The sequence below is a fragment of the Lutra lutra genome, chromosome 4, assembly GCF_902655055.1.
Source record: "Lutra lutra chromosome 4, mLutLut1.2, whole genome shotgun sequence".
In the NCBI taxonomy this organism is placed as follows: domain Eukaryota; kingdom Metazoa; phylum Chordata; class Mammalia; order Carnivora; family Mustelidae; genus Lutra; species Lutra lutra.
Window position 1 is genome coordinate 169,416,493 of NC_062281.1, and position 17,715 is coordinate 169,434,207.

At 43.9% G+C, this 17,715-nt stretch overlaps 1 protein-coding gene across 1 annotated transcript in view; it reads left to right on the plus strand.

The window, feature by feature from the left end:
• Window positions 1-17,715, plus strand: part of GRIK3 (glutamate ionotropic receptor kainate type subunit 3) — a 224,100-nt gene that overhangs the window by 122,216 nt on the left and 84,169 nt on the right. Inside the window, 1 exon segment of the mRNA XM_047728335.1 lies at window positions 9,699-9,875. Within this exon segment, the coding sequence (XP_047584291.1) occupies window positions 9,699-9,875 (177 nt within the window).

The following is a 17,715-nucleotide window of genomic DNA, read 5'->3' on the forward strand; positions in this document are numbered from 1 at the left end:
ATAACCTCAGAAAACCCATCCTTGGGCCTTTCCTGCTAGGCACTGCTTGCCTTCTACAAACTCCACATTATGCCCAGCAGGGAAAGCTATCAAACTTGTCCCCCGACTCCTCCTCCTGCTGAGACAACAGCATACAGAGGCCCAAAACCAAGTTCAGAGGCACCGTCAGGGTCCCCCAAAGGCTGGCTAAGGTACAGTAGAGAGCAGAGCCTGCTTCTTCCAACGCACAGGCTGCACAGAGCCGCAGGGGCCCTGGCAGGGAGAGGAGAGAACTTGATCAGAACAGACAGGGAGGCGGGCCCCGTGAAGAGGCTGTTAGCAATAATCTCACTGATCAGCGTCTCAATTAATCTCCACGACACCTTGGAAACTTCAGAAAAAGAACAAAGCGGACCAGAAAAGAAAGAGCAGACTCAAGCCCCAGAGGACAGACAGTGCCTGGGCCTGGTAGTGGGAACGTGGGTGTCTCCTGGGACTCTGCTGCCAGACAGAGGGGGGAAGCAAGCGCAGGCCCCGCCGAGTCTCCCGGGCTCCCCACACTCAGGGCTGGGCTGCTTCTGCCAGGGCCAAACTCAGGAGCACAGAGTTGTTCAAGAGAAAGGACAAGCTCAACAGGCTCTAGAGCAGCCGTAGACAGTCATGAGGTCGTGGGCTTAAGCAAAGGGACTCAGCCTTTTACCGTCCTTGTCCTAAGACCTGTAACTCTGGGTGTCTCTAGGGCCATCTGACAGGAGGAAATGTGTGTGTGTGTGGCGGGGTGGGGGGACCGCCAGGGTCCTTGCCCTTAATGTTGCAGGGAGGAAGCCTGGCCCAGCAGCCCGGACAGTCTTTCCTCCCGTTTTCTGAGGTCACACACAGGTGGTCCTAGGCTCACCTGGGAGGCAGGGAAATTCCACCATGGGGCACATTTCTAGAGATAGAAAAAGGAATTTTTAAAAATACGGGTGTCTAGGGGGTATCTGGGTGGCTCAGTTGGTTAAGTGTCTGACTCGACTTGATCTCAGCTCAGGTCTAAATCTCAGGGTCATGAGTTCGGTCAGGTCCCCTGTTGGGCCCCACACTGGGCGTGGAACCTACTTCTAAAAAAAAAAAGAGGGCATTTTCGCTTAAGGTATTCAGAATTTTTCTCAAAACATACAACAGCACATCATGGTAGAGGGATCAGAATCAGCTGGTCCTGGTTGGCACAGCTAATTCAATCCCTCCTTCCCCGACCCCTGGCCCTCAGTACCACCCCGGAGATCAGGGGAGGTTTGAACTAGTGTTTTTTGCGCTGTGCTTGCTGGAGCCCTGGAGGCTTGCAGAGCCTTCTCGGGAACCATGCTGTCAAGTCTCTAAGTGCCCAGATGGTAGAAAGAAGCTTGGGCAGCGGTATGCTGGTTAAACACACTTTCTAGGGGAAAAAGCCCTAATTTGCAGCATCTGCTTATTTCCGTGGTGTAAATACTCTCACCGTGGCTGATTTCAAGCTGCTGGCTCACTTTGAAAATTTCACAATTAACTCTAACAAGCTGGCTTTGGTTGCAGAAGGGAATCTACTATGGAATAGTTATAACAGCATCCCGAACCTCCCTGGGCCTCAGTTTTCTCTTATGTGAAATGGGACAATAATACTTTCTAGCTAATGGGTTTGTAGAGGTTCTGTGAGTATTCAATGAAGAGTGTGGAAAGCACTCAACATCATCTCTGACACATCAGTTTATTATTATTATTATTATTATTTTTATTTTTACCCAGTGGACTTCCACTCAAGATTTTGTTTGAAGAAAATGTTCCTGTTCCAGCTGTGCCCCACCCCTGCTTACATCTTCTGGGACTTAATTCTCTCTCTCCCTCCCTCTCTCTCTCTCACACACATACACACAACCCACCCCAGTTCTTCCGCAGCCCTGGTGTCTCTGCTCCATTTTATTAAAGCAGAAAGCAGTGACAATTATTTTCATAATGAACTGGCTCTTCAAATTAATGCCAATTACACTATGCAATCATGATTAAGATTATGCATTAATCAACGGTGCCAACCTACTTATTAGCCTCTTTAAATAACGATCATGAGGAATGTATGGGAAGGGAGAAAATGGAGAGGAGCCAATTGAGTGGGGGAACTGTCTCTAAGTGGGGCGGGGTGCTCCCTCCGGAAATCAAGACCCAAAGCAGTTTTTCTTCCATGAATCAGAACCCTAGCCCATCAGACCTGGAGCTTCCAAAGGTTCTGAATCTGTACAGACCCCTGCACAAAAGGGAAAGAGGTCAAGAGGTAGGTAGGGAGAAGGTAGAAGAACCGTTGACAGTTTGTCAATTAGGGAGGTTCACTGTTCCCTTTCCCTTCCTTCAAAAGCATGAAAAGATAGTGTGATTGATACTTCCCCTGGAGTCATGCCACTCCCATCTTAGGTTAGGTCTCCCAGATGCAGAGCCTGAGGCAGGGATTGAGATACACAAGGTTGATAGAGGGGAAGAGAGTTCTTTAGGAAAACCCTGTCAGCAAATAAGCAAAGCAGGGTAGAGACAGGGACAGGGTAGGTAAAGATGCCGCCTTGGTGAGATCTGGATTTGCCTGATACAGCATGGAGGTGCTAGGGGGGCTCTGGGGCATGCATGCATCCCAGAGGCCAGGGTACCACCCTTTTGAGCCCCAGTGTGCATGAGTCATCAGTGACTGCAGACTGCCCCCAGGGTCAAAGTGAGTGGGCTAACCTTCTGGGCAAGGTGTCTTCCTTCAGCTGAGAACAATTCTCTAGAGAAAAGTGCAACCTATGTATGGAAGGTTCAAACCCAGTTCTGCTGCTTCCAGAACCTACTCTCTGAACCTCTATGTTCACCCAAATATTTGTTGCTGGGGTGTCCCGAGACACTGAAATGTTTGGGGTCACCTGGCCCTTGACATGTTCAAGTAGAATGATGCCTATCCTTGCACTGGGTTTGGGAGTGGGGGAGGGGCAGTCTCTTCCTGGCAGCATCTCTGACACTGTTCCTGGGTTTCCAGTTTCTCTGAATCTCTGCTTATTCTGACTTGTCTTCTCTCTCATCCCACCTCCTGCACCTCTTATCTTCTTTCTGCCCCAGTTCACCATGTGCTGGACCCTGCCCTCACTTTCCCCAAAGAGCACAATCTGGTGTCCATTTTCTGTGACCGAATTAACTCAGGGTCAGGTCTCCTGTAAGGAAGGAAGGTGACAGCTCAGTGCAGGCTCACTGGAAAGGAAGCACTGGGCACCACTGTGCTAACCTAGCCCCTTCCTGCCATGGAGGATTTCGTACCAGCCTCATCCACCCTTGGCCATGAGTCATCGTCTCCTCCTTTCTCCCTTTTTGGGTCCACGTCCTAGCTGTTGCCTTCCTTTTAGGCCCTTCTCCCCTCCTCCCCATTCAAAACTCAACATCACATCTTGGGATCCTTTGCCCAGCAAGTTAGTACTATCACAGTCTTACCTTCTCCAGGCCCTCCGGGACTTTTCCCTTTAAGATAAAGGCTGCCCTTCCCCTAGGAGAGGGGATGGACTGCAGCCCACTGGCCCAATCCAGCTGGCCCCTGTTTTTGTAAGTAAAGTTTTATTGAAACGCAGCTCTACTTGTTTGCAAACCCATTGTCTATCACTTTCACATTCCGAAGGAAGAGTTAAGTAAACCCATCTGGTCCACAAAGCCAAAATATTTACTGTCTTGTCCTTTCCAGAAAAAGCTTGTCGACCACTGGCCTAGAACAGAGAAGTTTAAAATTGATTTTGTTCTTCTAAATGGCATTCTTTTAAGAATTGTCATGAATTAAGCTCTCACCACATGACATGCATTTCATTACATTGTTTTCTTTCTTCCTTGCAATGGTCAACCCTTGGAAGTAGGTGCCCCATTTTGCAGATGCAGAAACTGAGTCTCAGAGAGATTGAGAAACTTCCCCAGTGGAAAGGGCTAAGGCTCAGACTGAGGCATAATCGTCATCAGAATTTGAGTTGGGAACATTTCCTTTTTTGCGTCCAACAGCTGAGCCCCACACATTGGCTGGTTATTGTCTGCTTGTGGTTGCCCGAGCTTTTCTGTGGGGCAGAAGCCTGATGTTAAGTTTTCTTGATGTGCTAGGACTCAGTGGCATGTTGGAATGTGGCAGAGATTGGTGGGTGTTTATGGAACTGAATGGCATACCCCCCAAGCTGGGATCTCAGTGCCTGAGATGTGTCCCCTAGTGAGCTATCAGCCCTGCTCCTTTGTAGCCCAACTGCCAAGATGTGAGAGGCCGGGAAGGAGTAAAACCCTCGGAAATGTCTCCTTGTCCCCTGACCTTTGACCCTTTTTAGGCTGGAGATCTGTAATGACTACACTTCTTCCCGGGCTCCCTTGAATAATTTTTTGTTGTTGTTTTTACATTTTAAAATAATAAAAAGAATGCATATTTATTGTCAGTAACCTGGAAAAATCAAGATAATACAAGGAACAAGCTAGAATATCCATAAACCCCTTCTATCCAGAAATACTCACTGGTCAAATGTTGGTACAAATCTTTCCAGTCTTTCTTCTATAGATATAGATAATGTGTTTTCAGTTTGATAAATAGAATTCAAACTGTAATATAATTTTGTTGCTTTGTTGGGGGCATTTGGGGCATTTTCTGTATCATTAGGTATTCCTTAAGAGCATTTTTTAAAAGCTTTTTTCCTTATTACCAAAGCTCTTGCTCAGTGCAGAGGACTTGAGGAAAAAAGCACTAAGCAAAGCAATCCATTATCTTTTTACTTTCTAGAAAGAACCTCTGTTAACATTTTGGTGTATGCCCTTCTGGTATGTCCTTTTTGATTTTAATTGGAATTGCATTAAATATATAAATTAATTTGAGGAGAACTGACATCTTTACAATATTGAGCCTTCTCTTCCAGGAGAAAGTTATGGCTCTCCATTTATTCAAGCCTCCTTTTATGTCCTCCAGTAAAGTTTTGTAGTTTCCTTGATATAAGAATTGCACATTTATTTTAAAGTATTTTATTTTTTTCGTTGTTGCCTTTGTGAATAGGGTCTCTCTGTTTCCTTATAATTTCTCACTGTTTATTGCTGATGTATAGGAAGGCTGTACATTTTTTCTGTATTTGTATGCTGGCTCTTTGAGGAGCTGTCTGGCTTCTAGTAGGTTTCCATCCGATTCTCTTGAGTTGTTAAGAAAACAGTAATAAACGTCTGCAAATAATATTGTGTCTCTTTTCTGATTGTACTACCATGATTTGTTCATTTTGTCTTATTTATACAATGATTTAAATAATATTTTATTACGGAGGATGTCTGCCATATCCATTTAGGGAAAATGGTATAATGGATCCCTGTGTACCCACCACCTGGCCCCAGCAACCAGGAACCCATGACCTTTCCAGACCTATTTGTATCCCCTTCACAACTACCCCTCCCCTATGATTTTGAAGCAAATCCCAGATACCATGTCATACCATCTTGTACCCTCACTCTTTAATGCCTGCAAGTTGTTCTGCCATATGGATGGCTTTTAATACATCAAATAGTCTCCTACTTTGGGACATTAAGTTGTTTCTATTTTTTCAATATTATGTCAAGAATATCCTTCGACATAAATGTATTTATGTATCTCTAAGTTATTCTAAATTTATATCCCTAAAAATGCTAAATCCCGAGCAGTAAATTAAAATCCCTAGAATTACTGGATCATATGGTATTTTGATCATTTATTTTCCTTTAAACACATACACACCATCACACGATGGCTCTTCTGATTAGAAATAGAACACATGTTCACTGCAGAACTTTTGGAAAATACAGAAAAACACAAAGAAGGAAATTAAAGTCTCCCATAATCTTGCCACTCAGAGAGAAGCCCTCTTGACATTTTGGGATGTATTCTTCTCATCCTGTTATATGTGCTTTCCCAGCCTGTGTATGCACACCCACGCAGACTCCCATGCGTGCACACTACGTGTTACAGATTGTAAGCCTGCTAGAGGACTGGGTTGGGGGGCACATTGATTTGTTCACTTTTTAAAATACTTAAAAAAAATTTTCTTAATGGTGGAAACAACCCAAATAGCCATTAACTGGGTGGTGAATGGGTAAATAAAATACTGTAGAAAGTACCATTATTTAACAGTTAAAAAGGAATGAAGCACTGAGATGTGCTACAATGTGGATAAAGCTCAAAAATGTGCTAAGCAAAAGGACCCAAAGAGCACCTACTGCATGATTCCATTTATATGAAATGTCCAGAAAAGATAAATCTCTAGAGACAGAAAGTAAATTAGTGGTTGCCTGGGGCTGGGGCTGAAAACCGTGATTGACCGTAAACAGGCTCAAGGGATCTCTCTGGGGTAACGGGAATGTTCAGAATTGTAATGATGGTCACACAATGCCATAAATTTATCCAAAAATCATTGTACACTTAAAACAAGATGCATTTTGTGGAATTTCTTAACATAAATAATACCGCCATGAAGTCGATTTTTTAAAAGAGTAAAGACGTTAACATAAAGCTTCATTTGGAAAATAAAGAGTAAGCACAGAGAACGAAATAAGAAATCTACCACAATAGGACTGTTCACTTGTGTTGTTTAGAAACCCCTCCTATTTTTCAGTCAATGGTATAGATTCCTCCTTATCTTCCTTCTGTTCTCCCTCTTCTAACGTGGAATTGCACTGCATCTCCAACTTTATAACCTTTGTTTTTCACTTAAAAATATGTCGTGGGTATTTCCCAAATCATTAAATTTTTGCTATTACATGGAAATATATAGCTTATTACAGTTTATGGACTCCTTCTCTGGTGTTGGACATCCCTAGATCCTCCCCTCCATACGTGATCGGTGTGTCCATTGTTGCTATCAGAGTCAATTCCTAGAAACAGAAGTATTGAATCAAGGAGAAATATTGAATCAAAGACCTAAGCATTTTTTTTATTAAATTTTATTTTTTATAAACATATAATATATTTTTATCCCCAGGGGTACAGGTCTGTGAATCGCCAGGTTTACACACTTCACAGCACTCACCATAGCACATACCCTCCCCAATGTCCATAATCCCACCCCCCCTCCCAACCTCCCTCCCCCCATCAACCCTCAGTTTGTTTTGTGAGATTAAGAGTCACTTATGGTTTGTCTCCCTCCCAATTCCATCTTGTTTCATTTACTAGAGGGTATCATGCTTAGCAAAATAAGTCAATCGGAGAAGGAGAAGAGTAAAAGACCTAAGCATTTTTAAAGCTTCTGGTATTTGCTGATGGCCACCAGGAAGGGGAGGTATACCAGTTGCCACTTCCATCAACAGTCAAGCAAGTGTCTGTTTCCAAACGCCCTCAGCAAACCTGGGTGTCTTAAGTTATTTTATGTTTGCCAGTGGGACAGGCAAGACGTGGTATCTCACTGTTGACTGAAATGGAGTTAATTTGATTTTTAGGGAGACACACATTTCTTCATATGTTAATAGCTGCTTTGTATTATTTTTTCTTTAGCAAAATGCCCATGCTTGCCCTTTGCACATTTTGCTCTTGGAGTATTTGTGTTTTTTTGTTGACTTTTTAGTATTTATTTTATAAAATAAAAACATCAACTTTTATACTGCCAAATATGTTATAAATATTTTTCCAAGTTTGATGTTTGCCATTTAATTTTGTTCATGAGAGTTTTGATATATTATTACTTGATATATATTATTTCTGTGATGTTATCAGCATCTCTTCTTTGGTTTCTGACTTTATTATAATGCCTAGAAGGAGCTCTTCCACCTCAATATTGTATAATATTCACGTACCTCTTCTTTTTTGGTACCTTTATACTGTTTCTTTTTTCCTCCTTCCTTCCCTTAATTTCTTGCTCTATAATCTTTAATCCATTTGGAACTTATTTTGATATATGGTTTAAGATTGGAATCTAACTTAAATTTCTCCCAAATAATTGAATAATTGTCTCAGCTCAATTAATGAATAATTTATATTTTACCTACTGATTGGAAACAACCACCTTTGTCATGTCTTAAATACTTATCTCTACTTGAATCTCTTTCTGGGGGCTTTTTATCTTATCCCATTGATCTGTCTGCATTTTCATATGCCATTAGGACATGTTTTTAATTATTTTGGCTTTTGTGAAGCTTTTTAAATCCAGCAGTGCAGATCACCTGTCATCTCTTTAGGCTGCTATCTCCTGGTTAGTCTTCCTGAGCATTTTTAGAGTCATCTTGTCCAGTAAAAGAAAAAACCCTTCTGTGATTCTGATTGGAATTGCATTAAACTGAAAAATTAATTTGGAATAAACTGACACCTCTATTTTTGAGCCTAACTGTCATGGACCATGCCATGTCTCCTCATCGAGGTCTGCTGTTACATCCCTCCCTTGTAGTGTTTTTGTCATTTTCCTTTTTTTTTTTTTTTAAGGATTTTATTTATTTATTTGACAGACAGATCACAAGTAGTCAGAGAGAGAGAGGGGAAGAAGCAGGCTCCCTGCTGAGCAGAGAGCCTGATGTGGGGCTCGACCCCAGGACCCTGAGATCATGACCTGAGCCGAAGACAGAGGCTTTAAACCACTGAGCCACCCAGGCGCCCCAGTTTTTGTCATTTTCAGTGCTGAGATTGCTCGCGTCTTATTTGTTTTCTTATTCACTGTGTAATATTTTTGTTGATCTTAGAAAGGAGATCTTTTACCATTAAGTTTTCTTACAGTTGTTGCTGATATAAAGAAATTGTATTAATTTGTGCTAACTGGTTATTTAACTCGACCCTCCTGCTCCTACTACTTCTTTTTTTTTTTAAGATTTTATTTATTTATTTGACAGAGAGATCAAAAGTAGGCAGAGAGGCAGGCAGAGAGAGAGGAGGGAACAGGCTCCCTGCTGAGCAGAGAGCCCGATGCGGGGCTAGATTCCAGGACCCTGAGACCATGACCTGAGCTGAAGGCAGAGGCTTTAACCCTCTGAGCCACCCAGGTGCCCTGCTCCTGCTACTTCTTAACTAGTTTTTGTGTTTGGGGATTAAGGTTTTGCAGGAAAATATTTATATAATTTGCAGGATTTTTTTTTTCCTTCCAAGAGGTGTGTCTCTAAATTCTTTTTCTTTCTTGTTTTGTTGGTTAATGGTGTGGTGTGAATCTTTACCCCTCCTTTATCTCTTTAATGAGAATGTCTCTAGTATTCACCGTTAGTGTGATATTGAAGGCAGATTTGAGCTAAAGATGCTTCAAGGTAGTAACTTTTCTGGTGCTAGTTTATTAAGCATTCTTAACATCAGTGGAGTTTGGATTTTATCAGATGCCTTTTTACATCTTGTGAGTTGATCATATGTTATTTTTTTCCTTTGAGCTATTGATGGAATGATATTCATAGATTTATGTTGAACCTCCCTTTCTTTATATTGAACATAACTATACCTGGTCATGGTATGTTTTCCCGGTAATATTCTAATAGATTCTACTTGCCAGCACTCTATGGGAATTTTCATAGCAATATTACTAAGTTGGTCATTTTATTTGGCTGTTTTGTCAGTCTGTGGTGTCAGTCTCTGTTGCTGGCTGAGTGAAATAAACTAGGAGGATCTTTGTATTTTCTTACGCTCTAGTCAATTTCTATGCATGGAATTATCTAGGATAATATTGAACACTTTTGGCAGGGGGAATCTTGTCCATAAAACCTTCGAGCCAAGCATCTTTGTTAACATGCCCTTCCCCTTCCACAGCACACACGATTTTACCCATCTCTTACAGGAGGAATCTTCGAGTATGCGGATGGCCCCAATGCCCAGGTCATGAATGCTGAGGAGCATGCCTTTCGATTTTCTGCCAACATCATCAACAGGAACAGGACTCTGCTGCCCAACACAACCTTGACCTATGACATCCAGAGGATTCACTTTCATGATAGCTTTGAGGCCACCAAGAAGGGTGAGTATGCAGTCTTGACTGTTATCTTTCAGGGTGGGGACAGAGGCAGCCTTGTTTGCTGTCCAGGGTCCTGATGCCGGGTTCCAGCTTTTGGTGGGCTTGAGGCTCAGAGTCTATGTCTCCTGGTTTGGGAATCTGCTTCATTTCCATTTCAGCTTAGGCTGTGTCATTCCCCAGGCTGTCCACCAGGAATTTCACTGGCAGGTGCCATGAGGGAATGAGGGGCCATGGGAGGAGGTAGAGAATGAGGCCTGAGATGGGGCTGAAGAGGTAGAAATGTAGAGGTCAGCCCATATCCCCAACACCTTTGAACTGAAGCTGGAATTTTCAAACTTGTTTTCCTTTCATTGAAATCCTACCCAGAATATCAGTAATTAAAATATGCAACATTGAGTTGCCATAAAAGACTTACTAAAAAACAAGCTTCTTCTATGGCTTCTTCTAGAAGCTTCTTCTATGGCTCACACAGTTTGACCCCAGAGTCTATGGATGACACTTGAAGTTTGACATTAGCCTCAGCATTCAGTACATTTCCATATTTTGTTTTAGCTGCACGATAGCAGGAAAATTGTGAGTCATAAAAATAAGCTTTACTAAATCCAGTCAGTTTTCCTCACACCTGAATTTTACAAAATAAAACAAAACAAATGTCGGGTTGCATCCTTCTTTATTAGTGATACATATACAATAAGCTCCAATGACTGCACAGAAAGGATGGGAGAACTTTATTCCAAGATCCTCAGGGGGAAAAAAAAAAAAAAGCAACTTGTCAGTACCTGAATGAGCTAGCAGTTTCCAAGGTGACATATAGCACATTTGAGTATACACATATGCTCCTTCGTTACTCTTTTAAAAATACAACTTATACACACACACATTTAATTGAAATTAATTTAGAGGCTCAGATAACTCTAGAAATAGCTTCCATATATCCCTAGAGTTCCCTGGAACTCCATTTAAAAATCTCAGACCTAAGGAATCTCACTCCCAGGGAAGACAAGGTCATTTTTCCTACAATTTGCCATCATAATCCCTTGCTTTTCTTCTTCAAGACACGTACCACAATTTGTAGTTAAATAATGTTGTGTATTTGATGTGTTTCCCCTTCTCTCCAATACTACTGGAAGGAAGGCTCTTTCTTGTTAACTGATAAAACCCTAGCATCTAAAAGACTGGTATGTAGTAACTACTCATTGAAATATTTATTGGATAAAACAATGAATGAATGATGTGAGAATGGGGCATGAGAGCCTGAGCAACATTACTCAGGGCCCCTGTCGGCTGAACTTAATGACAGTGTCCTTCATGCATGTTGGGTAGACTGAGGCTCATCCAAAATATCCCCTTGGTCTTTCTAAGGGGCTCCCAGTAGCTAATCAAGATCTCCTGGACTCCCAAGTATAGACCTGCCAAAGTGCTTCCTGGGGGTGGCTCAGTTTTCCAAAGCCCCATTGTGTGTAAACATCTTAGCATAGAAGAGCAGTGTAGCATGAGCTTGGAGCCAGACTGCCTAGCCTTGTACCTTGTCCATTCTGATATTAGTTGTGACCTTGAACAATATACCTTGTACCTCAGTTTTTTGTGCCTCAGTTTTTTTTTCTTCTACAAAATGGAGCCATTTCTGTGAAGTGCCTAGAACAGTGTCTGGCATGTACAAGGTAACTATACTGACTTTGCTCTTATTAGTTTGGTTGGTTTGCTCTCTACCCACTGAGCCATCAGGTTCAGGGCCTCATCTACAAGTACTTTCTCCACAGTTGGTCCCTCTCTCACCTGCCCTGTTCCTCCATGCCTTGTAAACTGAAGGGCACAGGATCCCTGACATTGAGCACAATACCCCTGACCCTTCCCTGAGTCTCAGAGCCAGCCTGCACACAAACTGGAAGAACCCCACCCTGTTAGCCTCGGAGAGTGGTCCTTTGCCCATCACCCTTCTCCTTATGCTGGCCTGTTGTCCTCTCTACCCGCATCCTCTCAGCTCTCTCTCCGCATGCCTTGTGGCCAACACTTACAGTCAGCTATCCACCTCCCCACTGAGAGCCCCTGCTGGCATCCTCTGCCTGGCCTCGTCCAGCTAGAAAGTGACTGAACTCAACCAAAAATGCTCAGTGAAAAGGTGAGGACACAGAACAAACGCCTGGAATCAGAACAGAGGTTTACGTGGGCACGATGACCCCAAAGGGCTAGACTGGGTATTCTGTCCATTTTTTCTAAAAGTCACTAAAATAATATGACGACTCTTCAGTAGCACACTTGCGAGTGAGCGCAGGGGCCTTCCCCAGCCAGCAGTGAGCCCAGGGCAGAACCCCAGAGTCTTCTGAGGTACTTCCTCCAGTGGGAACTTAGAGTTCCATGCGATGTGGAACTGCCAGGTAGCGGGTGAGTAGATCTGGGACAGAAACATCCAGTTTTGGAAGTCCAGCCAGATGGGGCCATGGGACCAAAGCCACACCCCCTCATCCCCCACCACCTGACTTGTTTGCTTAAAACTCCAGCTGGTGTGTCCTGTTGTTCTTTCTCCGAATCATCAGAGCCCATGGGGACCTGTCCAGTCCAGCCCAGATGTGACTTTCCAACCACGTCTGGCCTCTGGGCTCTAGCCCTGCCTGCGGTCCTCCAGGTGCCATGCTTTCTCCTACCACAGGGCTTTTGCACTTGCTATTCTCTTTGTGATGCCCCTTCCCTATCCCTCCCCTGCCCTGCTACTTGTCTAGGTCTTCAGAGGAGCCCACCCCAAGTCCCCAGACAAGGTCAAGTCTTCACCTCTTAAACTGTGATCCCTGGATGTGTGTGTGTGTGTGTGTGTGTGTGTGTGTGTGTGTGTGTGTGTGTGTGATTATGTGATTATCGTCCACATCTTCTCCTATATTATGTCTTTTTGCCTCTTCACTGCTGTCTTAAAGAACCATTGTTCTGACTACCAGTGCCATACATATGCTCCTCTGCCTGTTTTTGAACTTTACATAAATAGAATACCAGTGTGTACATTTTGGCAGTGTGTAGAATATACCCTTGAGATTCATCTATGTTATTGGATATAATAGGAATCTATTTATTGTTGTGTAGTGGTCCACTATACTAATACACCACAATTTTTTTTTAAGATTTTATTTATTTATTTGTCAGAGAGAGAGGGAGAGAGAGAGAGCGAGCTCTGGCAGATGGAGGCAGAGGGAGAAGCAGGCTCCCTGCCGAACAAGGAGCCCGATGTGGGACTCGATCCCAGGACGCTGGGATCATGACCTGAGCTGAAGGCAGCTGCCCAACCAACTGAGCCACCTAGGGGTCCCACACCACGATTTTTAAACTAAAATGTATCATTGGACATTCAAGTTGTTTCCATTTGGGCCCAGAAAGCAGTGCTGCTATGAACATTCTTGTAGATATCTTTTGGTGCACAAACATGCACAAATGTTTTTTGGTGGGTAGACACGCAGGAGTGGAAGTATGAGGTCACAGGATGTCATGTGTTCAGCCAGATGGCTTTCCAGAGTCCTGACAGCAAGCCCCCGGGGGGCTCACGGCAGTGGGGAACCATCGACACCATCATGAACACTTGATAAAGTCAGTTTTGTTTCTGGTAGTCATGTGGTGGATATCTCATTGTGGTTTCACTTTGTATTTCCCTGGTGAACCAGAGGTCCTGAGCATATTTTCAAATTTTCATAGATCATTCAGATCTTCTCTTTCCTGGAGTGACTTTTGAGCCTTTTAACCATTTTTAAAATGGAGCTGCTTGTCATTTTCTTATTGACTTGTAGGAATCTTTTACATATGGTAGGTAGGAGTCCTTTGTGGGACTTGTGCATTGCCTGTATTTGCAGCAAGGGAGCTTGCCTTCCCACTGTCTTAGAAACATCTTTTGAGGAACAAAGTTCTTAACTTAAGGAGGTCTGATTTGTCAATATTTTCCATTACAGTTAATGGCTTTGTGTTCTATTTTTGTCTATCCTCGAGTCATGAAGATTTGCTCCCACGTCCTAGAAGCTCTGTTGTTTTGTCTTTCATGGTTAGCTCTAGGACCTGTCTCACACTGATTTTCTCTGTATAGTGGGAGGTAGGAGTTGAGGTTTATTTTTTTCTACACAGTGTTGGTGAGAGTGAAAACTGGTTGAACTTCTCAGGGGAGTTTGGAAGTGTCCACTAAAGTGAGACATATGCCTGCAAGAAAATTCCTGTCCACTTTATCGATAACAGCTGAATGTTACAGGAAATAAATTAAAGGTTCATCGACAGGAGAATGGATAGATTGGGGTATAGTTGTTCATGGAATTTAAGTTAACAATTTAAAAAAAAAAAAGAAAAAATTCTCCCTACACAAAACATCATGGATGAGCCTCATAGGCATAATGTCAAGTGAATAAACAGTGGTCACTTCTGGGAAAGGGAGGAGTGTGCAGCATATATTAACTGGAAAGGGGAAGAGATAACCTTCCTAGGTGCTGGGAATGTTTTATATTTTGATCCAAGTAGTAGTTACATGGATGCAATTATATGTAAAATTTCATGGAAGTCTGTACCTGAAACTGATGCACTTTACTATATGATATTACATCTCAATACAAAAAGTTTAAGAGGCTCCTCTCTGCCATCACTTTCCCTTAATGTCCCTCCTATAGATACCATACCCAAGACAGACCCCTGCTGTCATTGGAACCACCACTGTCTGACCCTGGAGGCATTTCTGCAGGATCCTGCTTCCCCCTTAGGCACACTCCATCCCTTGGGGAGTCCCTTGTTCCCATGATCTTTATTTTTCTTTTGATCTTTGGTTTTTGTAAATGTATTCCTCTGAAGCATCATTAGGGCTCTTCTGGGGAATGACCTTGGGCTTAATTCTAATTAACCCAATGAGAATGATTAATCCTGCCATCACAGCTGGATCCAGCCACCTTGGGCCACGTCAGGGGAGTGGGCACCATGCACAGAGCCTGGCACGTCCACCAGCTCCACTCGAATTAGTCCTTCCCTCCACGGGAGGCCCAAGAGGCCTTTCCCCCATTCAAAGGGACTTTCACTTATTGTCTTTATTTTTAACTGTTTTGTAGAAAATTAAAAGATGAGTGACTGCCAAATGGTGTCTGAGCCAGCAACCCAGAGAGTGCCTGTGTTTTCTTCCAAGCCTGACCAGAGCAGGCCTGGAATCGACCCAGCACTCCCCAGGCTCCTCTGCCTTCACTTATTCTCTGGGCTGCTCAATTCCTTTTAAGACACAAATTGATTGGGGTAATTTTTGCTATAACTACAATTGCCATGGAAAGGGAGTGAGGGGGGCTGCATTCAGGCTGTGGACTCCTGCAATGACTGTGAACCATTGAGCTACTGTAAAATGACCAGAAAATGGATTCCAAATTGAAGCTACAAATAATGTAATTACTGCAGTGTGTGCTCAGGGCTGCCAGAACAAGAGTTGGCTGCTGCCCTGGAAACATCTGGAGATAAAGCTGCTGCTGCTGCTGCTGTAACCCCTGCCCTGGTCCCTCGGGGGCAGCAGCACTCTTCCAGGCTGGAAGAGCTTCCGAAGGTGGAAGGAACATGGAGGGGGGAGAAAAAGGGATGAGGAGAGAGGCCAAAGAGAAGAAATAGGTGATTGGACAGGTGCTTCCTGGCACCCAGCCGTGAGATATAATCACTGTATCTCTGGTAGGATGAACCTCAGCATGGCCATCATCCTCCTATCACCACCGTTGTCACTACTATCAATGCCAATGCACCATCACCAGTTACTGTTGTCACCATCAACAGCGGTATCACCTCCATTCTTCACACCATCACCACCACCATCACGGTCACTACTGTCATCATCACCATCACTGCCATACACCCACAGCTTCATCATCACCAGTCTCATCAGTGCCAACATCATCGCCATCATTCCTACTACCATTGTCAGTCATGACATTGACATCTTCATCACCAATCTCATCAGTGCCAACATCATTATCATCTTTCCTACTACCAGTGGCAGTCATGACACTGACATCTTCATCGACACCAATCTCATCAATCACACCCTTGCCAACATCCCCACCCCATGATCATCATCTTCCTCATCCTCACCATTGTCATGGTGCCAGAATATTCATCATCATCACCAGCCTCATCAACACCAACATCATCCCACAATTACTGTCATCACCATCAGACTGTTATTACATCCTCTCTCAAAAATGTGCATATCACCATCATTATTCCTACCATCACCATTGCTATTACATCACAACATTGAGATTTTACCATTATCAATCCTATCATCATCACACCATTATACCACAATGTCAACATTATCATCAGTTCCATCTTTGTCGGTGCCATGGCCATGATCGTCAATAGTATGGTCTTCACCCTCACCACCATCACTGTGGTCACCTTTAACTTTGTCTTCACAATTGATGTCAAAATCAAAATTGCCTCCTTCAAGATCATCCTTATAATCCTCTGCAGAACCATAACTTGTGTTTGGTCTACTCTCCCTTGCCTCAGCCAAACTGGATACCTAGACCTTGGACCCAGGCAGGGGACCATGATCTAAGAGGCTGGGCTGGGTGGGGGTGAGGGCATAGGAAGAATTTGCCTGCCTGTTTCCAGGCAGTATCAAAGGGGGAAATTCAAAAGGCAGATTCTTGAAAGTGGTAGTGGAGGGAATGAAACATAATAGTCGTTTGACCAAGTTATCCATCAGAGGGTCCCAGAGGAAAAGGAAAAAGATAGAGATAGGAGGCAAAGGATGGAAACCAAGGATATCAGAGGACAGCTAGAAGGTTCAAAATAGGGTTAGAAGATAGTGCATGAGAGAAACTTACAGATTTTATAGAGTGTCCACAGCTTGAGGGGAGTGACCAAGCCTGGACAGCAATCACTCACTGTTGCTATCTCCTTCATGTTTTATCTAACCTCCATGGCTACACAGTAACTCACACATGATCTCTTCCTCATGGAGCACCTGCTCTCAGGGGACAAAGTGGCCAGAGGGAAGCAACATGAATGAGCAGTGAATGGACAGGTCAGGGCCTGGCCTCCTTGGGGCAAGGGCCCTTAAAAGAAGACTTCCTGAAATGGAACAATGTATCAACAAACCCAGGGTCCTATTTTGGAAGCATTTATTTTCACTGGGGTTGATCCCACACGGAGTGCTGCTCCAGGCTTTTTGACTGTAGGGTGACAAGAGTGGGGACAGCAGCACTTCCCTGACTTGGACTCCAGTTCTACAGCTGTAGGAGCACCAGGGAGCTGCCACGTGCCCCACTAGGCGTCTTCTCCTGCACTTGGTATTGGCCACAAGGAATCCCAGTCACCCAGGAGATGTTCCCTATGTTGGTCTTGCTGCTTCCCATACATGGTTGTCCTGGTGCATGTTCCATGTGGCTCCAGCAGCCTCCTGACAATAACTAGCTTCCCCCCACCAAGAGCGCTGTATCTTTCGCCCAAGGCACAAGTGGCATTCTCTGGTGTTCTTGAGGGAAGTACAAATTTCAGGGAAAATACTGTCTATATTTCCTCCTGGTCCCAGGAGGCAGTAAGGGAAGGTGAAAGAAGAGGAGAAAATACACTAAAGACCACCCATTCTGATCAACTTAAAACCACTCCACATCTCTGCATCCACTGGGACCACCATTAGCCCAGGCAAGAGGGCCCCTTTCTCTGGGTCTGTGCTTTGGGCAGGGGGCTGCCCTTGCCCTCTCCTGGTCAGTATCTCCTCCCAGGACAAAGGGTCAGTGGGACAAAGGGCACTTGCTTACCAGGAGCCTGTGCCCTGCCATTTTAGCCTTCGCTTCAAATATCTAGAACCCTGAATTTCCTACCCAGTTGGCCCTGAGCCCACCTCTAGGCCTGCATGAGC